The sequence below is a fragment of the Eremothecium gossypii genome, chromosome II, assembly GCF_000091025.4.
Source record: "Eremothecium gossypii ATCC 10895 chromosome II, complete sequence".
Taxonomy (NCBI): domain Eukaryota; kingdom Fungi; phylum Ascomycota; class Saccharomycetes; order Saccharomycetales; family Saccharomycetaceae; genus Eremothecium; species Eremothecium gossypii.
The window spans coordinates 254,764-278,222 of record NC_005783.5 but is presented as its reverse complement, the minus strand read 5'-3'; the positions used below and the strand labels follow the sequence as shown (position 1 = coordinate 278,222).

At 48.5% G+C, this 23,459-nt stretch overlaps 13 protein-coding genes across 13 annotated transcripts; 8 read left to right on the top strand and 5 right to left on the bottom strand.

Moving 5' to 3' along the window:
- Positions 1-414: 414 nt before the first annotated feature.
- On the top strand, positions 415-2,115 carry MDM31 (Mdm31p; the record flags this gene model as incomplete). The annotated part of the gene is made up of 1 exon (NM_208234.1): positions 415-2,115. One exon carries the CDS (start codon positions 415-417, stop codon positions 2,113-2,115), a length of 1,701 nt encoding a protein of 566 aa, NP_982881.1.
- Positions 2,116-2,296: 181 nt separating this feature from the next.
- On the top strand, positions 2,297-2,950 carry AGOS_ABL067C (ABL067Cp; the record flags this gene model as incomplete). Its single annotated transcript, NM_208233.2, has 1 exon — positions 2,297-2,950. One exon carries the CDS (start codon positions 2,297-2,299, stop codon positions 2,948-2,950), a length of 654 nt encoding a protein of 217 aa, NP_982880.2.
- A 200-nt stretch (positions 2,951-3,150) lies between these two features.
- On the top strand, positions 3,151-6,276 carry NMD5 (Nmd5p; the record flags this gene model as incomplete). Its single annotated transcript, NM_208232.2, has 1 exon — positions 3,151-6,276. One exon carries the CDS (start codon positions 3,151-3,153, stop codon positions 6,274-6,276), a length of 3,126 nt encoding a protein of 1,041 aa, NP_982879.2.
- A 218-nt stretch (positions 6,277-6,494) lies between these two features.
- UTP9 (Utp9p) lies at positions 6,495-8,120 on the top strand (the record flags this gene model as incomplete). The annotated part of the gene is made up of 1 exon (NM_208231.2): positions 6,495-8,120. The coding sequence occupies one exon, from the start codon at positions 6,495-6,497 to the stop codon at positions 8,118-8,120; it is 1,626 nt and encodes a 541-aa protein (NP_982878.2).
- A 276-nt stretch (positions 8,121-8,396) lies between these two features.
- On the top strand, positions 8,397-9,026 carry XPT1 (xanthine phosphoribosyltransferase; the record flags this gene model as incomplete). The annotated part of the gene is made up of 1 exon (NM_208230.2): positions 8,397-9,026. One exon carries the CDS (start codon positions 8,397-8,399, stop codon positions 9,024-9,026), a length of 630 nt encoding a protein of 209 aa, NP_982877.2.
- A 107-nt stretch (positions 9,027-9,133) lies between these two features.
- SGM1 (Sgm1p) lies at positions 9,134-11,125 on the bottom strand (the record flags this gene model as incomplete). The annotated part of the gene is made up of 1 exon (NM_208229.1): positions 9,134-11,125. The coding sequence occupies one exon, from the start codon at positions 11,123-11,125 to the stop codon at positions 9,134-9,136; it is 1,992 nt and encodes a 663-aa protein (NP_982876.1).
- Positions 11,126-11,351: 226 nt separating this feature from the next.
- RIX1 (Rix1p) lies at positions 11,352-13,646 on the top strand (the record flags this gene model as incomplete). The annotated part of the gene is made up of 1 exon (NM_208228.2): positions 11,352-13,646. One exon carries the CDS (start codon positions 11,352-11,354, stop codon positions 13,644-13,646), a length of 2,295 nt encoding a protein of 764 aa, NP_982875.2.
- A 5-nt stretch (positions 13,647-13,651) lies between these two features.
- Positions 13,652-14,386, bottom strand: MCM22 (Mcm22p; the record flags this gene model as incomplete). Its single annotated transcript, NM_208227.2, has 1 exon — positions 13,652-14,386. One exon carries the CDS (start codon positions 14,384-14,386, stop codon positions 13,652-13,654), a length of 735 nt encoding a protein of 244 aa, NP_982874.2.
- A 260-nt stretch (positions 14,387-14,646) lies between these two features.
- TIM8 (protein transporter TIM8) lies at positions 14,647-14,910 on the top strand (the record flags this gene model as incomplete). Its single annotated transcript, NM_208226.1, has 1 exon — positions 14,647-14,910. One exon carries the CDS (start codon positions 14,647-14,649, stop codon positions 14,908-14,910), a length of 264 nt encoding a protein of 87 aa, NP_982873.1.
- Positions 14,911-14,939: 29 nt separating this feature from the next.
- TTI2 (Tti2p) lies at positions 14,940-16,223 on the bottom strand (the record flags this gene model as incomplete). The annotated part of the gene is made up of 1 exon (NM_208225.1): positions 14,940-16,223. One exon carries the CDS (start codon positions 16,221-16,223, stop codon positions 14,940-14,942), a length of 1,284 nt encoding a protein of 427 aa, NP_982872.1.
- A 221-nt stretch (positions 16,224-16,444) lies between these two features.
- On the bottom strand, positions 16,445-17,359 carry AGOS_ABL076W (chalcone isomerase domain-containing protein; the record flags this gene model as incomplete). The annotated part of the gene is made up of 1 exon (NM_208224.1): positions 16,445-17,359. One exon carries the CDS (start codon positions 17,357-17,359, stop codon positions 16,445-16,447), a length of 915 nt encoding a protein of 304 aa, NP_982871.1.
- Positions 17,360-17,601: 242 nt separating this feature from the next.
- MET5 (sulfite reductase (NADPH) subunit beta) lies at positions 17,602-21,915 on the bottom strand (the record flags this gene model as incomplete). Its single annotated transcript, NM_208223.2, has 1 exon — positions 17,602-21,915. The coding sequence occupies one exon, from the start codon at positions 21,913-21,915 to the stop codon at positions 17,602-17,604; it is 4,314 nt and encodes a 1,437-aa protein (NP_982870.2).
- Positions 21,916-22,432: 517 nt separating this feature from the next.
- RPN10 (proteasome regulatory particle base subunit RPN10) lies at positions 22,433-23,278 on the top strand (the record flags this gene model as incomplete). The annotated part of the gene is made up of 1 exon (NM_208222.1): positions 22,433-23,278. The coding sequence occupies one exon, from the start codon at positions 22,433-22,435 to the stop codon at positions 23,276-23,278; it is 846 nt and encodes a 281-aa protein (NP_982869.1).
- Between the last annotated feature and the right edge of the window lie 181 nt (positions 23,279-23,459).

The following is a 23,459-nucleotide window of genomic DNA, read 5'->3' as shown; positions in this document are numbered from 1 at the left end:
ATCGGCTGACGGGAAGCCAGGTTTCCACAGCGTTGGCGGACTCGCGTCGTCAGGCTGGAACTGTAGAAGGGTTGTCTTGAGCTCCGCGCACGCCGCACGCTGCCCAGGTAGCTGGCGGGCCGTGTTCATCGCGCAGCAGCGGTGGGCTCGCTGTCACGTGGCATCGAATATGTCACGTGATTACACGCAGCAGGGCATCGCAGACAATGCGCAAGCAGCAACAGGAGGAGGGTGTGATCGGTGGTGTGCGTTTAAGAGTATGTGAGCTGTGCAGCTGGCTCCCCATCTCTGGGTTTACTCGTACCTGTGCGCTTATATAGGCAGTTGCGAAAAGGTTTTCCGAGGATTAAGTTATTAGTACTGGAGGCACCTGATGGAGGCATATCAAGCAGCAGTCGCAGTCATAACTGGAGGATGGGGCTTCCGCTAATAATACGCACATCAGCAGCACGACATTGCAGATATGTCGGGATCGCGCGACTGGGCCTGCCTCGGTGGACACCGTTTAAAGCTGTCTTCCCTGCCCTTGGATGCCAGCCCGTTCGACGGACGTTGGCGGGGCCAGCTCGCGGGCCGGAGGAACACGAACAGACGCTACGGGCAGCCCGGGCTGCTAAACGGGATCAGCTGCTTGCACAGACACCCAGCAGCTGGGAACGGCTGCGTATCCGCATAAAGTGGGCATTGGCGCGCTCCACCAAGCCGTTCAACAGCGACGACATCAGTGCGTTTGTCTCATGGATCCTAGTGAGCCATGCGCTGCTCATCATCCTTGGAACTACGACATTTGCGTCACTGGTGATATATCTGATGAATACGGTGCTCGCGCAGGAGTACGTTGCGACCCAAGTCGGCAATTTTCTGACCAAGAACACTGCACTGACGGTTGTCTTCGAGAATGCGATCGTGCCGGATTGGTCTTCGGGCAAGATCACCTTCAACAAGGTTTTTGTGTCGCGGCGGCCAAAGCAACTGCAGGGGTTTAGCAAGGGTTCGCAGCACGAGGCAGTGGAACGTGCGAAGCTCGCGCTCAGCGAGCGACTTCTTGTTAGTGGCGAAGAGTTTGACGATGGAAACTATACACAATTCGACCTCACAATTGACCAGGTGGAGATATCTCTGAACTTTGGCAAATGGATTAATGGCAAGGGCATACTGGATGAGGTGACCATCAATGGGCTACGAGGAGTCGTCGACCGCACGCATGTCATGTGGAAGGATGGTGATGACCCACGCAAATACCTCAATGTGCACCAGCCGGGCGACTTTGAAATATCCACGTTCAGGATGAACGACGTGCTTTTCACTCTGTACCAGCCAGGCCGTTTCCGACCCTTCCAGGTCAGTGTGTTTAACTGCGAACTGCCGCAGCTGCGCAAACACTGGCTGTTCTTTGACATACTGAATGCTCACAGCATGAGCGGCACCTATGACAACGCCATGTTCATGATACATAGGCGCTATAAGGAGGATCAGAGCAGCGAATCGCCTCTGTGGCGCAAATTTACACGCATGCGTGTGGACAATCTTAATGTCGACCACCTGAATGCAGGAATGAAGGGACCGTTCGGCTGGATAACCAGCGGGAAGGTGGATATGATCGGAGATATCCTCCTTCCAGAAGAGGGACTCGACGGCTCGGATCTCTCAGACATGTTAGCAATCATCGGCGACCGCCTCCTGAAAGAGGCGCGTCGCCACTCGGACATCCTCCCATTTCAGATGCCGGACCCCGGTGACATCGATCCTCACAACTACTTTGTAATGGACTTTTTCCTTCGGCTACACAACGTCCGCGCTGAGGTGCCACTGTTCACTCCGGAGCTCAGCTACATCAACAACGCGCTCATCCGGCCGATTGTTGGCTATATCAACTCGAAGCGAAGCTACATTCCCATCCAGTGCCGCGTAGTGAAGAATCTCGCGGATTTCGAAGGCTCTTGGACCATATATGACTCCAAGCTTATGGATGATCTGAGTGCAGAAGTTTACGATGCGTTTGCGGACTACGTCGCTGACCAGGAACGCAAGAATTTGCGAATGAAGCGCGTCGGGTTCTGGTCGCTGCATATCATCATCCAGCTGATTTTGATGAGTCTCGGCGCAATCGCATAACAGAGATAGATGTACCACGGGCACCTGGCGCTACAGCAGTCCGTCGTGCGACTAAAATGACGTGCTCACGTGATATTAATATCTCGGCATGTCAATACCAGCCAAAAATAAAGTTGTACACTTAGCGACTGCCACATGAAGGGACACAGCCGGCTGCATCGCACCGTACCACCGGTGGTCCATGTCCTCAGGCTCTGCGCTGATCGGTTTTACACTGAGGCGGCTGTCTGCCTGCGCGACGATAAGGACACCCCTGCTCGGAGTTGATATCGTGCGCCTGGCGGCGCTACTGGTGACTGCAGGCGTGATAACTATGTGGCTATGGTTTTGTGGACAGTGTTCTGCGTCATGCACACTCTTCCTCCTTTTGGCGGCCTATCGTCTGTGGGAGGAAGGCTACTTGCCCGTGTGGCAGCCTGCTCCCGCATTGCCACTGCCACCGCCGACGACGACGAAGGCACGCACGTGCGAGGGGAACTCGGCGCACGCCAGCGAAGTCCGGCGCGCGCTCTTGCAGTTCCGGCGCGAGTCTGCGGTCCCTCTCGTGGACATCCAGGCGAAACGCCCTCGGAGTCCCCGACTCCCCGCCTCCACGTGCACAGCACCTGCACATAGAACCCGCGCTAAGCGCGTACGTGACCGGTGTGCCGATTCTAGCACCTTTCGTTTGCAAGCGGACACCGCACCTCGAGCAGCAGCAGCTCGCTCCGTGCACGTGCAGCCTTGCTTCGGCGTCCAGCTATTATGCATTCCCCCCTCATTCAGCGACTCGGCATGCAAGGCCACACTCTCGAACGTCCGCGCGAGTGCACAGCCGTTTATATACAGACACTAGGGATATTGCGTCTGCGAAGGGCTTTCTCCATTATATATAATTAATTGTGGATGCGATGCCCTAGGTAAGTGAAAAATAAAAATTTGATCCTCGATAATTTTGGCCCACACAAGTACGACATTTCGTATCTCGACGGTATACTGGGCTACAGTAGAGGCTTTTCTTAGTGATAGTTGGTTTTGGGTAGTGTACTCGCCGAAATGGACCTGTCAATACTTTTGCAGTGCTTTTCGGGCACGTTGAGCCATGACGCAGCTGTGAGAAGCAACGCAGAGAAGCGCCTAAAAGAATACAGTGGGCATATTGGGTTTCTCGGCGCATGCTTGGATATCATGGGGTCGAGCGAAGTATCGGAGAATATAAAGTTGTCAGCCTCTCTGTATTTCAAGAATAAGATCACATATGGGTGGTCGGGCAAGGGACACGGCAAGAACGAACTGCTGGAGTACACGGTAGACCCGGATGAGCGCCCGGTGGTCAGGGAGCTGCTAGTCAAGGCGCTGACCAACTGCTCGCAGCAGGCCCCGAGCTGCATGCGGGTGCTGCAGTTAGCGCTGGCGGAAATCGTGTCCGTGGAGTACCCTGCGGGGCGGTGGGATGGCCTACTGGAGGCGTCTTTCGGCTCGCTGGCTTCTGGCGACATGCACGCAGCGCACGTCGGCCTATTATGTGCGATGGAGGTGTTCCGCACGTATCGCTGGAAGGAAAACGATGAGCGTCAGGAGCTGGAGATGCTGATCATGAGATATTTCCCAGACTTGCTGCACTACGCAAACGCGCTTTTGTACAGCGAGGAAAAGCACAACGAGATCGTGGGGAATATGTTGAAGCTTGTGCTGAAGATCTACAAGTTTGTGACATATAATGACCTGCCGTTCACTCTCCAACGGTCGGAAAACTTCATTCCGTGGGCCAACTTCCATGTTTCTGTGATACAAAGCCAGCTGCCGGAGCATGTGATGGCGCTGGCGGTCGATGATAGGCGGGCGCATCCATGGGTCAGAGCCAAAAAGTGGGCATATGCTAACATGTATCGATTATTCCAACGTTATGCCTCAGAATCTCTCAGCAAAAAGTTTGAGTACACTGAATTTAAAATGCTGTATGTGGAGCAGTTTCTGCCGCAACTATTGCAGTTGCATTTCCAGCAGATTGAAAGGTGGGGTGCAGGCGAATTGTGGTTAAGCAAGGAGTCGCTATATTACATATTGGAGTTCATTGAACAAACAGTGGTCCAAAAGTCTACTTGGCCGATAGTTGACCCACATTATGCAACCATTTTGGAACATGTTATCTTCCCGCTTCTTTGTCCTAGCGAAGAGACCTTGGAGAGCTTCGAGGTCGATCCCCAGGAGTATGTTCACAGGAACTTGGAGGCATGGGATGCAGACTATTCTCCAGATGTAGCTGCGGTATCGTTATTGGTAACAGCCGTTAAAAAGAGATCAAAAACTACTCTGGAGCCCACTGTCCAATTTGTCAGTCAAATGCTACAGCACAACACCGTTAGCTTCGCTGACATGACATTAGAACAAGCAGTGAAGGTGGAATCATGCTTGCGCATTGTCTCTAGCATATTGGATCGTTTATTCCATGCAAAGTCACCATATACCTCGGAAATGGAGGGCTTCCTAACTCGCTTTGTGTTTCCTCTTTTCCATAGTAAGTATGGATTTTTGAGGGCACGAGTATGCGAGGTATGCTCTAAATTGGACAGTAATATGTTGAAGCAGAAAGAAACATTGCAAACAATTTATCAAGGAGTAGTGAAGTGTTTTAATGAGGAGCCAGGGTCCCTACCAGTCCAACTGCTGGCCGCCCTCGCCCTGCAGGCATTTATCAACATCCCGGACTTCCATTCATCTCTGTCTGCTATTGTGGTGCCAACTATGCAGAAACTACTACAGCTTTCTAGTGAGTTTGAATCTGACACCATTTCAGGTGTTATGCAACAGTTCGTTGAATCATTTGCCACAGAATTGCAGCCATTCGGTGTGGAATTGATGAATAATCTGGTACAACAGTTTTTGAAACTGGCGATAGAATTTCACGAAGCGTCCAACTTCGATATTAACGGTTTCAGCACTGGTGAACTGCCGGATGAAAGTGACAAGCATATGGCTGCCTTGGGTATCCTATCCACTACCATTTCTATATTGTTGTCTTTTGAAAACTCTGGAGATATTGTTAAAAACTTGGAACAATCGTTTTACCCCGCTGCCGAATTTATCCTGAAGAACTATATTGAAGATTTTTACAGGGAGGCTTGTGAGTTTGTTGAGAATTCCACCTTTTTATTGAGAGAAATCACTCCTATTTCATGGAAGATTCTCGAGCTGATTGGGGAATGCAATGAGAAAGAAGGCAGCATGGTGTCCTTTTATTTGGAGGACTTCATGTTAGCTATCAACAACTACATTATATATGGTAAGAATGAACTGAAGCAAAACAGTTTCTATTCTACGATATTGTTCAAAATCTACGCTAAAGCAATTACTGTCGAGGACAATGGATTTACTGAACTAAAACAACTCTATGATCTATCGCAGAAAATGGTTCTGTCCCTAGGTGAAACTACTTCAAAGGAATATGTTAACCAGTTTCTCACGGATGCAGTTAATTCTATCATCTCTGAAAAGGACTCCCTGGAGAAATGCATTGCATTCGGAGTGACAACATTTGGTGTGATCCTTTCTTGTCTATTGTACTTTCCTTACGATACTTTGCAGTTCCTACACTCCAAGAATGTCTCGTTGCTGTACTTCCAAATTTGGTTTGATAACTACATTCCGAGTTACAAGAGAGTATATGACATTAAACTCTCCCTTATGGCACTCTTGAGTATGCTTTCGCATTTGTCAGTTGAGCAATTTGCTTCCTGTGGTCTAGAGCCTGTCTTGAAAAAGATGGGTTCCACTATATCTGGCTTATTCGAGAGATATCCAGTTGCTATCAAGGAACTCAAGGACAAACGGGCTGAGTTCACATCCGATGCTGACTTTGGCGAAGGGCTCATCGACTCTGATTGGGACGATGAGATTGGTGAAGATGGCCTAGAAAACGAACAGAACTATTTGGAGATGCTGCGCAACGAAACTGATGTTGTAAAATTCATCAATGGAGAACCAAGCTGCCTCGAAGAGGATATGGATGATCTGGAGGAAGACCCATTATCCGGATCTGTCTTGGACGATATCAACGTCTATGCCATCTTCCAAACCGTCTTTTCCACATTGCAACAAAATGACTCTACAAAATACCAGTTAGTCCTAGAAAATATGTCACAGGACGAACAGATGCACCTAGCACATATTACATCGTTATGAGCACCATAAATCTCATAGTCTTCCTACTTTATCTTTAATATTAATAGTATGTGTATGCCAATCGGCGCGTTATGCCCGGGTAACAGTAGTTTCTTTTTCTTGAACATCTGAAAAATTTCACCCGATGAGCTCTCTTGTTGCAATGGCGCATCGAGCTACAAGTGCAGGTGTACCATTCACATCCCTATCGGCATTCGGCTGTTGCTAGAGCTGTTAAAATGACTGCTTCAGAAGATACGAAGCTCCTTGCGAGCTTTTCGCCCGATGCAACGCGGTTCGCATTCCAAGCCAATGCGTCGCAAAAGAACTTCATTGACATATATCCACTAGACCCTGAGAGAAATTACACGGTAAACAGCTCATCGGTTAACCGAATTGACTTTGAGGCAACCGACCTGAATCTAACGGATGTTGTCTTCCAAAGTTGGTGTTTGGCCAACAGTGGGCAGGATATTTCAACAAAAACTAAGAGAAGGCGTGGGACCGGCGAAGATGACGAGGAACAGGAACTATCGTCCACGGAAAGCTTTCTGATTAACGTTTTTCAACAAGGTAAGATTGTGGTGTTTTCCCCAAATGGGCAGGACATCCTAAATATCATCCAGAACAAGCGTGAGCTCCTGGGAATTGATACTATTGGTACATCGTTATGGATATTGGATGACGATAAAACAGTTAAACATTTCACCTGCACCTCAACAAAACCAATCAAGACATTTCACCTTGTTGATGGGAAAGACGAGGACATCCTGGACTTTGGGTTGTTGAACTTTCCCGACGTGCTGTTGATATCCGTAATCGTGGAGGATATCGTTTACATAATCGATCCTACTAAGAGACGTCCATCCACCGTGGCAAAGCTAGAGGTACCAGGTTGCAGAACCTGCAAGGTATTAGATGACGAACATGTTGTGGTCGCAGGCGCCAATAGTATATCCGTAATAAAATTCAAAGAACAGAGTATTATCCATACATGGGAGTTAGGCGCGAAGAAAATTGATATTGTAGATGGCAATATTGTGGCACTAGGGGAAGACGGAAATATCTCTGTGTTTAATGCTCAGAATCCTAACGATGTGCTCACTGTTCGCGTAGAGAACAACAGCATTATCGAATTCGGAGGTATTGGCGACAGAAACCTTGTCGTGGCCTGGCTAAACGTTAACGAGCCGAACTTTGAGATTATAACTTCTGCCCAACTGGCATCGGGGCAAAATATTGTTCTACAGCAAGCACCGCAGCCGCTATTAACCAATCACGCTCCAGATACCCAAGTGCCCGAGCAAGAGGCGGCGGAACGCGAAAAGCCTCCATCAAAAAAGACTTCCAAAACTGAGCAGGACGATACGTCGCAGGCCTTGATACATGCGCTTGCAACGACCCTAGATGAGAAAGTCGTCACCGAACTGCTCATTTCTAACACCTGGTCCGAGGATAGAATAAAAGAATTTGTCCACATGCATCTCCTTCCATCGCGTTCCAATGAACTGTTTGTCATCGTGAGCCAGCTTTTGGCCTCTGACGTTTGGGCAGAAAGCTCAGCGATCCGTTGGTGGTTTAAGTGGTTGCTTCGGCTGCGTGCTCCTCACCTAGATGCCTTGCAGCCGCGGGGTAACAAGGAAATCAAGGCTCTTCGCGCGAACCTCAAGGCCAGTTCCGACTCGCTCCCGATCCTGTTATCAATGCAGGGGGCCCTGGAGATGCTTCGCGCCCAGGCAAAGTTGCGCCAGGAGTTGTCTCAGGTCGCGCTTGAGGACGCTGATGATGCCGAGTATGGAAGCGAAATAACGTATGCCAACGGCGAAGCAGACGACTTTGTCGATGCACTGGACTACAAGAAATGACTCGAGACCCGCATCAAATATCTGTCATTATGTAAATGTGCATATTATAGACTTCCTATTTCAGTACCAGGCAATTGTGTCCGATAAATGAGGTGCAATGAGCACCCGTCATCACCGGACGCGATAAATTTTTTTTTTTGCGTCAACCATTAAATCTACGTGCATCTAACGCAAGGAGCAATTTAGCTAACAACTCTTCTTATCTTAAGAATCGGGTATACCTCCTCTTCGCACATCTTCGCCTTCTTTAGTCTCGAGTCTTAACTACGTTCAACAATGTCAGCCTCCGATAAGATGTACATGTCGTATAACAACATACACAAACTGTGTCAGCAGGTAGCTGGCCAAATTATGGAGCGTGGTGACAGACCGGACGTGATTATCGCCATTACCGGCGGCGGCATGATTCCTGCAAGAATCATCCGGTCGTTCCTCAAGGTCAAGGGCCAGAAAAACATCCCCATCCAGGCGATTGGTCTTTCTTTGTACGAGGACTTGGGTTTGGAAGACGGGACGGAAAGCATCGGCAAGGAAGTTATCCGGACTCAGTGGCTAGACTTTGGCGCCTTGGACAAACACTTTGACTCACTGATTGGAAAGAAGGTGTTGATTGTCGACGAGGTGGACGACACCCGGACCACGCTCCACTACGCTGTCACCGAGTTGGAGAAGGAGGTCAAGGAGCAACAGCTAAAGCTGAATCGGATGGACGAGGAGACTATCTTCTCTATCTTTGTTTTGCACAACAAGGACAAGCCTAAGAAGGCCGAGCTGCCTGCGTCCATCATGGCCACTGGCCGCTATCTTGCGGCAGAGACGGTTCCCGACAGATGGCTCTGCTATCCATGGGAAGCGATAGACATTGAAGAGCACACTAGATTGTCTATTGAACAGGGCAACAATTGATTCCACATCGATATAAATGAACTATCTACCCAACATCTAGCGCATCTGTCGAAGATGAATTAACTATACCAAGTCAATTGTATAATAATGTTATTAGATATGGGAATCTATATTCTTAACCTCTCTTGCATGTCGGCAAGTTGCTGTGCTTGCATCCGCAGCATCTGCTTGAGGTCCTCGACGTCATTTTCAAGTTCCTCTACACGTTCCGTCTTTTCGCCCAACAGCTGGAGAATCGTATCTTGTCTATTGCTATAGTCGGCTACCTTGGTAGTCAACGCTTCGTTGGTAGTCTTCAAATGATGCACAGTGTGATTTTCCTCTAGCAGCTTCAAAATATCATCTTCTGCACGAGCTTTCTCTTCCTCTAATGTGTTATTGAACGCTTTCAATGTGGAAATTTCTAGCTCCAAACGGCGGACTTCTGCCCCGAGCTTGTTAACAATATGAGCATTAACGTGCATTTGCGCCGAAATTCCCGCTTGATCAGCTGATATAGTACTCCTAAAATCGGTGGTTGTCTTACGAGCATCACTTGTGGAGTCCTCAGGCAGGTCGTCTCCAGAAATCTCGGCTGTCTGAGAAAGTGTCTCATCCACTGGCATGTCAAAATCATAGTTTGACGAGAGTCCAGACTCATAATGGCCCGTCGCAATTGACTGTGCGCTCATCCCTTGTTGTCCATTTAGTGATTGGAACGCATCCTTGATTTCTGCAGAAGTTGGAAGCAACAGATTTTCTCCCAAAGATTCTTTATCTTGCAAAACTTCTCTTTTACCTCCTAGTCTAGACTCTAAGTTTAGCTTTTGGATTTTGTACTTTTCTGCCAACAACCGGTGATCTTCTTCCAGTTTCTTTAAGTTATTCGTGGCCTTCTTATAGTCCAGCTCAAGGATACCGCTTGCTTCTTTTAACTTTGCGTTTTCACGGCCTAAGCGGTCTAGCTCCATGACTAAGCGCCTCCGCTCTTCATCAGCAGCCCCTAGACGTGTCTCTAGAACTGCACAAGAACTCTGTATCTCTTCAAGTTGCGTCTGCAATTCTTCTATTTTCTGGTTCATAGAGTACTCGATACTGGACCAGTTCTCTCTGCTGATCACAGCCTGCCGCTGTTGATCTTCAAGCTGTCGAAGAAGTGACTGGTATTCCGATTCAGCATGAACAGGATTGTCATCCTGTTTTCGAACTCTAATATCTCTACTATCTTCTGCCTCTAGGCGTAGCCGTTCCATGACGCCCTCCAGCCTTGTTATTTCGTCATTTGAGGACTTACGAAGAGAGTTATACCTAGCATTCAGTTCCTTTTCCTTCTTCTCCCAGTTGGCCTTTGACGTTTCAAACCCTGTACGCGCAGCAAGTACTTCCTTCTCGCAGTCTTCCAACTGACACTGCAGGGCCTCTTGCTCGTGTGTCAGTGAAGCGTATCTGGAGTCGGCAGCAGAGCAAGCATCCTTCATCTGCTGATAGTCAGCACGGCATGCTTTAAGCTCCGCCTTTGCCTTATCCTTTTCCTCCTTGAGCAGCACGTTTTCTGACGCCTGTTTCCGCAGTTTTTGCTCGAGCGCCGCAGACTCTGCAACCTGCTTATTGTACTTTTTCTCCATTTTGGACAATGCCTGGGTAGCCCGCCGCTCCTTGGCGGACGTTTCTTGTTGTTCTTCCAGCAGCTCTTCGATCCTCGCGTCTTTCTCTTTCACCAGCAGTAACAGGCTAGAGTCTGTAGAAATTTCTCGATGTGGCTGAGCATCAATTCTTGTTGTAGGACTCATAGCCCGTAGCCTTTGAAAATGCGGAGCCAGCTCTGCCAGAACGGTCTCCATATCTTTTCCCTCAAGGCCATTCGGAAATACCTCCGTGAAAGGCGCAGGAATGCCATTGTGTGCATGTGCAACACTAGCTTCCGCAGAAGACGTGTCATTGGCAGGCCTGCTGGGCTTTTGACCCTCCCTTTCATCCACCGGAGAGCTTATTGAATCCTCCCCAGTTGCATCACTCCCGGCAGTCAATGCAGGGCTTGATTTCTTGAGCCGTCTTTTCTGAGTCGCCTTGGTCGCAAGCGATAGTCTCTGCTCAAGTGACAACTTCCTTGGGCTGCTCATTGTATTATTCCGAGGTTCTAACGATACCACCAGGCCTATACCGAAAGAGACAGCTTAATTCCTTAACGGATTGCTCATAGTTTCGCTTTCTTGCAGCTAAATTCGGGGAAGGTATAGTACGCAAAACTGGAAAATTTTCGCACACTCGAGAGCTCATCGCAGTTCATCGCTGCCAACAAATACATCAGAGCTACACACAGCCGCACTCAAGCACGAAGCGTTGCCCATGACAAGTCAAGTTGTGCCGTTAAGCACATTTGTGCAACATTTGGAGTCCTGTGAAGGATATGAGTTTAGGACCATGATAAAGATGCTAGCTTCACCGGCATATGCGAAGCAGCAACTGCTGAAAGATGAACTCAGTGTATTCATGGCCAAAGTGCTAAAGCTACTTCGGTCAAAGGACGACTACCAGGTTTGGAAAGGCTGTCATATTGCGACAGTGTTCTGTACATATAATCCTGTGGTGTTGTGTTCCTTCGGCGGAGAACTGATGGGAATATTATATCGGGCCCTAGAAGATGCTACCAAGTACTATGGGGACTCTGTCCAGACGGAGCAGCGGAAGGTGATGGTTCGCGCTCTTGTTAAGACTCTAGACACGCTGATGGACCTGATTCGGGGCAAACCGTCGCTAACGCGGGAGGCGCTGACTCCGCATCTATCGGCAATCATCCCCATGCTGATTTCTTTTGGGAGGTGCGAACCCAACCTGTCTCTGCCGGTGATTAAAAAGCTTCTTTCCAAACACAGTACGACTTTCCGGCCACACGTTGGAAAGCTAAAGCAATTGCTGACCGAACTGTACGGCCACTACCAGAGCCTTGACCCTGTAACACGCAAGGTGGTCTGTGACACAGCCGCGTACTTGCATTTGACTCAGAAGCCCGGCAATAACGCCAATGAGCACCAAGCACATCACAAGAGCTTCCCTGATGAGCACTGGAGGGCAGGGCTTTTTTCTGTTCTTAGTCAGTTTGGTCCAGTAGTGCGCTTGTGGGGAGAGATTCTAGATATTGGATCCGACGAGAACTTAGCTCGCCTGCTCGAGACTCTGCCACGAGACACCGCCAATGACACAAGTCCCCTGCTACCTGCCCTTACTGTGGACATAAACAAGCCAGTCACGTTATGGCATATTAGTGCGCGGCTTGAACAACTAACAGATATGGTTGAATCCTTCATCAGGCTACCGACTTTGTTCCCCACCCGCATCCCCCTCGGGGAGCTGGTAAAGGTTTCAGAGATCTTGCTGTCTCTCACAACGAATTACCTTCCATTGAAGCGCGGCCTACGTCGCGATGCCGCTCTGACCGGGAGCATTAGGTCTGCCCTGCCTGAAACGCAGCTACAGGGGATCCGACTACTGCGGTGTTTGTCTGACCACATAGGCAAAAACCTAATTACTTATATGCCAGCGATTCTGTCCTCTATGGAACTATTTATTCCACTTAAGGATAAAAAGACCTCGATAGACTACCAGAAATGTGTTGATCTGCAGAACGGATTGTTGCAGCTCACGGCACTTATGAACTCAATTGCTCAACATTTGGGTCATAAGGTCGAGGAAATGTCTCTCGCTATTAAGCTTGTTGATATCTGTGCATATATTATTGAACACAAGCAGAATTTGGATTCTGCATTTAGCAGCACATCTGGGACAGCGAAAGCCGCTGGTGGGGCGAAGAAGAAGGAATACAAAGCTAAAACAGGCTCCATGTCGGACTTATTCTCTCATCCACATAAATTCTTGCACCCAGTCCCTCTTGAGAATTACACGGTCGTCAATACTTACTACAACATGGCACTGACACACTGGAAATTGCCGTCTACGCAACAAGCAAAGATAACAAAATACTGCATTTACTACTCTCTCTCGTTTAAGGAAAAACTAGGGTATATCCCCCAGACCTTTATTGAACTACTCAATACAATTGTGCTATTTCCAGGTAAGGATCGCTTCTCCATTTTGCCAATTGCTGTACATTTGCTGAAGGAGACGGGCGATCCGGTGTTCGACGTGTTATGCAATCCGAAACTACCACTTGAGATGATACAGATACGGAGGCAACCTACATCTTCTGAGGATGATACCGCAACATCAGAAGCGGAAGAATATGCCGCACCAGCTGACCAAGATGATGAACATCTATCTGATGATGAACACACTACGGTGGATGACGGTGTTGCCACAAATGCCGTCATGGGCCTGAATAACCTTGTCTCTTCAGAGACTCTACGTTCTGAACAAGATTCGGCTCTTGAAACCCAGCATCCTGAACAAGCGCGGACTTCCAATTTAGTTCCAGATGAGGCTTCAGAGGGTAGGGAAGACGCTAGGATCTTTAAGAAACGCTCTTCTAGCGATGAACAAGACCCACCGTCGAAGCGGACGAGAGCTGTGGCCGCTCAAACACCAGTACCCGCAGCAGTGCCAGTGGATAACGGAGAGCCAGAATCCGATGATGGTAGCGACTTCGAGATTCCTGAGATTGAACTCAGCGATGCAGATGAAGAGTAAGTAATTTACTCAAGCAAGTTGTATAGTCTTATATAAGGGTTATCATGCCCATCCGTAAAAATTTCCTGTATCACGTTGGCCTTTGATAGCATGCGGTACAGACCCATGCAATGCGGTGCAAAATCGGTTAGGCGCAGTTGGGGGTCCAATTTTACTAGCCGTCGTAGCACGTCTTCCATAGCTGTATTAGTCGCTGGCCAGTCGCTGGCATCGCGACAGAGATCGGGCACCAGAAACTCGGACAGAAATGAGTCCTTGATCTGTTCCACCTCTTCGGAAGAACATGGAGTCTCAGTAGCCTCTTCCTGTACAAAAGAAGCATTCACTCGCTTCTTCAGAATAGAATTGAGAGCCTGCATGTCATCGCACAATTTTCGCTGATCCTGCACCATTTCTTCCAATTCTTCGATCTGACGGGACAAAACGGCGCCTGCGCCAGAGTTCACAGCCTTCGTTTCGCCATCAATCGCGACTGCGATGCCTAGGGGGTCGGAGCGTTCGGGAATAAATAACTGCGTCTCCAGTAGCTTATTCCATGCCTCCGCATTGACGTTTCCCTCAGCTTCGAGTGCTTCTATGTCTAGGTTCTGCAGGGCTCTCTCCGCCTGTTCCAGAAAAAACCGTTTGTTCTCAAGCTCCTGCCGTAATTGCTGCTCTAGTGGGTCTGCCACTCCTGTTTGGTCCTGGTCTAATGGCCCATTTGTAATATCCTCCTGGCCACGTGATACGTCCTTGTCCATCAACACAGGTATTCCCTCCTAAAAGAGACTTATATGCGTGCCCGAGTAACTGGAACCTTGATTGCCGTGGTATGGCAGTGGTTGGTCTTTTTCTTTATTTACCACCAGTCAAACTCAATGTTCTCGAACGTTTAACTAACCTGAAGTTCGAGCACTGAAATTTTTCATGATCATTGCGCCTGGGCCATCATCAATCCTTTGCATTTACAGGCTCGAATCTTCTGTTACAATAGCTGGCATAGCAATTCATAGCCTCCAAAATGTCCGGTATTTCACCAACTGAGTTACAAAACCTGGATGAACCCTCGAAGAAGGAGATCATGGGCTTTCTAGAGACAGAAAACTCTAAGCAGAAAGTGCAAATGTCCATCCACCAATTTACCAACCTTTGCTTTAAGAACTGCATCCATTCTGTGCAGAGCGCTGATCTAAGTGCGCAGGAGAATCAATGCCTGAAGGACTGTGTCAACCGTTTCCTCGACACAAACATTCGGATTGTCAAGGGCCTTCAGAGCATTCAATGAACACTGGATTATTCTGTACCGGATACCTACTATTTATATCTCTGCTCAATACGATCCAGCACACGTTCGAAGTCGGGGTTGCGTTCCAAGAGCGTAACCCTATCTCGCGCAAAGTCACACCCGGCAGCACGCAATAATTGCGCCAAACGATGTATGCGATCCAACGTGCTGTCAGGGAGCACATCCTCTGTACTACACTTCTCATAAGTAATTAAGAGACACGCGAGGAAGTCATAACGGTGAGCGCACACGCGCTCTGGGGGGCAGACCTCAGCCAGCTTCGCTAGTGTATCAAGAGTCTTCTCAACCAGGGGCGGGAAGAGAGTCAAGAACGGATTTCTTACAATATATTCGCCCAAAACATAGATGCTACGTTGTAAGTAACGCACCGAAAATGCTCCCAATAGCTCTAATGTCTGTATTGTATAGTCTAGCAACGTGTTTGTCAACTCCAGATGATCCATGGAGACCTTAGGCAGCGCAAGCTGTAGTACAAGTTCAGAGAAGATTTGGCCCAATTCCGCCTTATATTCTGGTCCCTCATTGGCATATTGTACGCGATAGAGAGCCAAAATTGTCGGGTATGCTGTGTTCCAGATGATTTGGGACTGTCGAGCCTCAATAATCGGTGGGATTTGGTGACAGAGCCCCACAAGGATGGGCTGGTAAACGGCAAACAGCCCAGTCGCTGCGAAGGAGAAGTGCACAGCGTCCGAAACATCAATTGTGCATTCAAGGAATCGGCGCAAAAGCTTAACTGCAGGAAGCTTTACCTTTTCAATATCGTCGCTCTCGTCCAGCAAGTTCAAAATGCCGGGGCTGATCCACCAAAGGTTCGAAGAAATGCTTTCATGCTTCAGGACACTGAGGACTACGTAGAAGAGGGGTATGCTGCGAAGACCGCCACTTCTCTTCCAAGCACTAACTGCGTTCTCATTCTCTATCCCAAAACCAAGCTGCGGCTTCAACTTCGTTGCGGTCTCCTTCTTAAATCTTCCTGCGGCGGTTGTCCTGCTGTTATTAGTTCGCAGGAGCATAGGCTGGAGCTGTTGTATAAGGTGGTCCAGCAGTTCATCTGTCATAATCTCCTTGAATATCTGTATGCACTGGTCGATTGTAGATTGTTTCACCCGCTCGCTCATAGAGTAGTAGGCCAGGTATTGTGCTGCCTTATGTAGCTCCTCTTTAGAAATAGGTGTTCCCGCTGCAAATACATGACAGACTTGTAACAATTCATCATCCGTAGGTGTATAATCAGGAGATTGCTCGACAGCAGTTGTGAAGTGCAGCAGAGAGCTTGTGTTGTCTGGCATTGGTGGGGCAGCTAGCTATGGCTTGAAATGATGTCGGATCATCGCCAGTTCCAAAGTATCAAAATCATGCTGACAGCCGATGCTCAAAAATCCACATTTAAAAATATAGAGTTCACAGCACTTGAAAAGTTTACATTTGTCTGAAAGAGAAGCTTACATATATACCTATAATTACAGGAAGTTTTGGGTGTCTATAAACTGCTAGTTTTCCCCCAGATTACTCATACCATACTGATGATCTTTCTCGTAACAGAATCCTTGGTATCCTTGCTCAAAGGCGCCTTCCCACTTAGGTACTGGCTAAATAAATAACGGCCAATTAGTGGCTCCGTAACCTTCCCCAACGTAGTGGTCTGACCTGTTTTGGCATCACGGTGGTACAACTGAAGCGCACCTGTAGCCTGCAGCTCAAGCACCAAGTCATCGTCCTTTGGAACAGAGCCTCTTCTCGTAAAAGCAGCTCTAAGCTCTTCAAGGCCATTAGCTAGCGTCTCGCCCTCGTGTCTTGCTGCAGGGTGGTTCAGTATGGACTTGACTAAACCATCCTTCAAGTGCGTGAAGTCGGTATTTCTTATTGGCGTAATTTTGGCGACCAATCTCAGACCTTTGCCCAAAAGGTCATTAACAACTGCCCGAGACTTTTCATGGTCCTGCATCGCCTTGTACAGCTGTTCCTTGGCGGGAGCATCTACCTTCTCCGTGTCCAAAGTCGATAAATATTCTGCGGATAAGGTCCTGGGGATCAAAGGAAGATCATCCACAGCAGCATAGATGCCCAATGCATAAACTTTGAATGATAAGAATGTAACGGCGCGCACACCATGGCCTAGCAATTTGTAGTTTGTCTGTAGAGGCAATTCCGGTGGTCCCAATACCGCTGGGAACGGGCGCACGCCCGGATACACCTCTACCAGCTCCGGAAAGTCTGACTCTGCAGAATCGTTGTGGAAAGCTGAATAAAGAACGAATGGCGTGAGCGCAACGGAAAATACAAACGTATTTCTGGCGGCTCTGCGAGTAATAGCCACCGGAACTGAGTTTGCAATATATTCTTGAGGAGCAATGATATTCCTAGCTCTTGGAAGAGCTATGAAGCGAAGTATAGTAGCTAGGTTGCTTATTCGTTTGTTTAGCATTGTATCTGAGCGTACCCGTTACAATATAAACTTGATTAGGCATTGTTAAAACGTACGTTTGAGTTCGAAATGTTATAAAATAATCAAAAAAAAAGGAAGGTTCATTATCGGACATAATGAAACCAAGGTCCTCGAGACTTGAGATAGGCGAAGGACAGCACCTAGAGTCCTATCCAAAAATAAATAGTCAACATAGTAGTATATATGACATAAATGAGTATTTCTGCCATGCGAATCATGTTTCAAATTGCGCCGTCGGGTAGGTCATCGTGGAACTTTCTACCTTCCAAAGTGGGCTTAATCACGCCGACCCTGATTAGGAAGTCACCAAAATGTTCTGACTCCTCACGCTCGAGGGACCACCTCTTGAATAGTGGGCGTAGAATGCTTAATATTTCGGCCTCTTTTAATGATGAGCGGTATAATTTGTTCAAACGCTGACCGTAATATCCACCTCCCAACAGAAGATTGTAAGTGCCAGGCGCTTTGCCGACACAGGCCACCTCTGCAACCCATGGCCTAGAGCAGCCGTTCGGGCAACCTGACATCCGCATCACCACGGAGTCGTGCCGTAACCCGTATTCTTCTAGGGATTCTTCCAGTCTACTGATCAACTGGGGCAGATAGCGTTCAGATTCTGCCATTGCCAAACCACATGTCGGGAAGGCAACGCATGCAGATGATGCCAAACGGAGCCCACTGAAACTGTAGTTATCGAGCTTATATGCCTTTAGAATGCCCTTGATTGCGTCCAGGTGCTGGTCTGGTATAGCCGAAATAACAATGTGCTGGTTACCGGTTAGTCTGAAATGGCCACTTCCGCTCTGTTTCATATACTCCGCAACCTTCCTGAGTCCAGTTTTGTGGGAGAGCTTAGAAGAGTCCTCAATTCTACCGTTTTCAATGAAGGCTGTAAAGTGGTTCATCCCTGTCTCGTCCTTAACCCAGCCAAAGTAGTCGATATTGGATTCTATTTTGTAACTCCTCTCCGGGGCAAACTTGTCCCCCCAGAGCTCTTCTACTTTTTGGCGATAAATGTCAATACCCATGTCATCTATCGTGTATTTGAGTCTAGCATGCTTACGATTCGTCCGATCACCATGATCTCTCTGAACCAGGAGGATTTTCTCCACAACGCTAGTGATATCCTCCTTCGGAGCAAAACCGAAGGATGACCCTAACCTAGGATAAGTCTTTTTGTTATTATGAGTTGTGCCCATACCACCGCCAACATAGACGTTGAAGCCTACCAAATTACTGGTGGTTTCATCTATAATGGCGATTAGGCCCACATCACAGGCCCATACATCCACATCATTATAAGGTGGCACTGCAATATTCACCTTAAATTTCCGTGGAAGGTACGTTGGACCATAAATGGGTTCAATATCCTGGAGCGCGTTTCCACCTACCAACACCTTCTTCTTCGGACCTGATTTCATTCCTTCCCATATTGCTTGCCATTCAGGACTTGCATCGTTGCGATCTGGACCTTCCAACCAGATCTCATGATAGGCAGTGGTATTGGGTAACAGTTCCTCCGAGATTTCAGCAGCTACGTTGGCGACCTGTTCATGTACCCGCGCATTTGCAGGCAATGCACTGACCATGACATTCCTGTTCACGTCACCACATGCAGCAAGCGTATCTAACAAAGTGGAATTCATAGCTCTAATGCTAGACTTTAAATTGCGTTTTACGACACCATGCAGTTGGAAAGTGGCCCTTGTGGTCAACTTAATAGTGTTATTACCAAAACTAGCAGCAATTTTGTCAAGTGCTAGATACTGTTCTGGTCTTGCAATTCCACCAGGGAGCCGCGCTCTAATCATAAATATGTAGTACGGTTCCAAGCCTTGCGCTTTCCTGACATCCCTGATATCACGGTCATCTTGCATATAAATTCCATGGAACTTGGTCAATTGCTGGTCAGTAGAAGGAATACTACCCGTCGAGTCATCCACTAAAGCTTCGGCAATGGTGCCCCGGAGAAAATTCGAAGCAAGTTTGATATCCTCGTTCGTAATTAGTTTAGGCTCTTCTCCGGTGATAATGTCGGAAACACCAAGAGCTGCCCACAGTTCAGATTCCCATTTTTCATACCCCGTTCTGTAGCCATCTGGATCTTGGTCATCACCCAAACCTAACGGAATCAGTGTTTGTCCGGAAAATAACAGAAGCTTATTATAGAGGTCTTTCCCTGGTTTATTATAGTACCTTTCATCTTCTTTGCGTGGCCAGTATTGTGAATCACCCAGCCCAAACACCGAAAATTTCACAGAGGCAAGGTCCAAATCGGTAGCACTTTTTAATTCTTCCCAAAATGCTTTGCCATCCTGAGGGAATTCACCCTGCCCCCCTGTTGATGTAATAAATACAACATTTTGTTCACGAGGGAGATCTTCTAAAACAATATCGTCCATTGAAAGGGCAAAAGACTTTAAACCTCTGGTCGTCGCTTTTTTGGCCAGGATCTTTGCCAAAGAAGCCGCATTCCCACCATCAGATGCATAATACACACTCAAAGGAGGTCCTGATAAACCTTGCAAGAGTTGATCATAGGCTTCTTTGGATTTCCTTTGCTGTTTTGCAGTAATAATATCACTCTGTGATTGGACAATGTTACTGGATAGGTCTGGGTACCTCTTGGCAAGCAATGTCAGTTTATTTTCACGGTCAAGGAATTCTTGCAACTGTCGTCTCAGGACTGATGAATCCAATTTAAAAGTATCCTCCTCATTGGAAGCAGTTGGATTATACCGATAGAGCGGCCAATAACCCGATTCCACAGCACGCTTTGTCTCTTTCAAGATAGTGAGCGGCGAGTCCTGTTCCGAGTTATACGGCAAGTAGGCAAGGACAATGGACGGTCCAGGGAACCTAGATGCTTCAACAACCGCGGTCAATAACTGTGTATAAGAGGAATAAACAGCGACAGAGGCAACATATGCAGTACCAAAATTCATAGCATAAAGCCCGACATCCTTTTTGCGCGCTGAATTTTTGCTTAAGCTACCATATGGCTCGGAGTCAATCAGAAGGATATTAATATTCTCTCTCGAGGTAATTGCATGATGAACGCCAGAGTTCCCCAAATCATAGGACCAGGCGTCCGAGCCTATCAGCCAAGAAGAACTGAACGAAAAGGAATCCAAGGTGGGTGCCGAAGCAAGTATAGATTTTGCAACCTCAGAGTTGGAATTTTTTTGTAGAAGCTCATGGACGTCCCTGGCCAAAATATTTGCTTCCTTCAAAAGACTGCTATCCAGTGCCCTTTTGTTGTACGAGATCCACGCTGCGAGACCCTCAACAACAGATGGCCCTTCATACTCATACAATGAACAATCCAGAGAACGTTCAACCATTTTCATCAACTGCCGACGGGCCCGATTCTGTTGGAGGAACTTACCAAACCCATATTCTGGTCTCAAGCTATTGATCGCCGAATCATTGAATTGGTTGAGAAGCTGAAGGTTAGGCTCGAATACTTGTTGCAAAACAGAAAGATAGGCATTTTCTAGCGAGATGGCCTTTTTTATAAACTCTTCGGCTATGCCACTGTGCACCGCATGTTTAACATCAGAGATATATAGGTCAGTGCTAGGGGAGAGTGATCGTGAGTTGGACACAATTTTCTCAAGCGTATGCGCGAAATATTGCAGCCGGCCGATGCCACTCACGACAATATTCTTTATTCCTCTATCAACAAGGAGGTTGAAGTCAGAAAACACATCCAACAGTATAGGCTCAAATCCGTTGCTTTTAGAGCCACCCGTGCTTCCCTGCACAACAGCAATGTTCTTAACGCTGACTGGCAACTCCCTCAATACCTGAGAAAATTCAAACGGTTTGTAGACAGTAATATCATACAGAGCAACATCATCTGGAAGGTATTGAGCGAACTGCTCGCCATAAGCAGAGAGGTTCAATATCAACGTTGAAGGAGTACCGCGCGAAACTAGCCGCGATTGCAACGAATCCAAGATCCGCTCCGGCGCATCCTCAATGGTGGAATCGAACGTCCCATCCGCAGTACCCACATCCACCTCTCCGAAGCCATTGAGATCTGAGGTGTAAAAGTGAAGCACTGGGCGCTGTGATGCCTGCGCAAGCTTGGTGGCAGTAGACGCGGCCCGCAGGAGCTGCGACGGGCTGCTGGACACCAGAATCACAGATCCCAGATCTTTGAACCCAGGGATGGCCGCGTACTCTTCCGCCAATGTCTCGATGTGCACGACGATCGGTGTTTTCACAGTCGCAAGATGAGGCGCGCCCGTGATCACTGTTGCCAAATCCGTGAAAACCGTCGCCGGCACCGAGTCACCGGCCTCAGCTGTCACCGCACAAAAAGGGTCATTCGCAGCCAACAGCCGTATAGCGTGCACGCCCTGCTGCTCCGCAGCGACAGCAACCAGAGGGCGACTGGCTTTCGCGCGCGCTGTGTAGAACACCGTCCCGTCGGCTGCGCCGCGCACGAGCGCCGCGGCCAGCGTCCAGTCTCCCCAGTTATCCGGAGCAGAGCCCACAGAAAGAAGGTTTTCTTTGAGAGCTAGCATACTGGCCTCTCATCGGTCTCTGCCGCTCCTCCTCTTTTCCAGTTTATATACTTGTTTGTCTGCCTCCACAACTGTGGTGTGACTGATACCCTGTAGTCACAGCAATTATCACATCACGTGACCTCGCCCTCCGCACCCCCGCGCTCCACCTCTAGAATGTCACGGATACTAGCGCTCTCGTGAGCTCCTTCGCGCAGCTCCTCCCCAATGCGCGACAGGTTGTCTATGTGTTGTTCCTGCAGCGTTTCCAGCTGCTGCAGAGCTGCCTGCACTGCTCCGCGGTTAGTCACTGCTGCTGCCCCGAAAGCCACCGACTAAAACATACGTCGCTCCCGCTGCCGTTCGATCAGTTGGCGCCGGATCTCCTCCTTCTGCTGCTCATCCAGGGATTCCTTCATGCCAATCTCTCTTGTTTGCCAGTGTTGTTCTGGTCGTTGTACCAGTTCGGCGCGAGAAATCATGCGCTAGCTCACATGGTTACCCGGCTATACCAGGAGATATACAGTTCTTAAAGGTTATGCAGCTGTACATTTGCCACCGAGACAGGGACCAAACACAAGTACCAAGCGCAGGCGGAAGTGTTAAAGAGGCTATCAGGATGGTTTTGGAAGCTACTGTGTTGGTTGTCGATAATTCTGAGTACTCAAGGAATGGGGACTTCCCGAAGACACGGTTTGAAGCGCAGATTGACGCTGTTGAGTTTATCTTCCAAGCCAAGCGGAGCAGCAACCCGGAAAACACAGTGGGGTTGATATCAGCAGCTGGAAGCAGTCCACGCGTTCTTTCAACGTTTACCGCGGAGTTTGGCAAGATCTTGGCGGGGCTACATGACACGACGGTGGGGGGGAGCATTCACCTCAGCACGGCAATCCAGATCGCGGCTTTGACGCTCAAGCACCGGCAGAACAAGGTACAGCACCAGCGCATTGTGGTTTTTGTATGCAGTCCGATCAGCGACGAGCGGGAGGAGCTTGTGCGGCTGGCGAAGAAGCTAAAGAAGAACCACATTGCGGTGGACATCGTGAACTTCGGGGAGGAGGCCGCCAACACCGCGATCTTGGAGGAGTTTGTTGCTGCGGTCAACAACAGCCAGGAGGACAACAGCCATTTGTTGACAGTGTCCCCGGGGCCGCGCCTGCTATACGAGCACATTGCGAGCTCACCGATAGTGCTTGAGGAGGGTGCGACCGCTCCGGGCATGGGCGCCTTTGGGGGCGATGACTACATGGACTTTGCCGTGGATCCATCCATGGACCCTGAACTGGCCATGGCGCTGCGACTATCGATGGAAGAAGAGCAAGCTAGACAGGAACGCTTGCGGCAGGAGCAGGATGCGAAGGGCAAGTCCGAAGAACAGCATTAGAAGATAAATAGGTGATGAGCATGCATATATATCGAGCCTCCCGTAAACTGTATATTATTTTAATCTTCAGAGCGCATGCGCTTGCCTCAGTTTCGAACTTGCTCAGTACACTTCCACGTGACTCAGTGTTTCAAGATGATGAGCGAAAGCAGTCTTGCACAAGAACTTAAGAAGTACCACC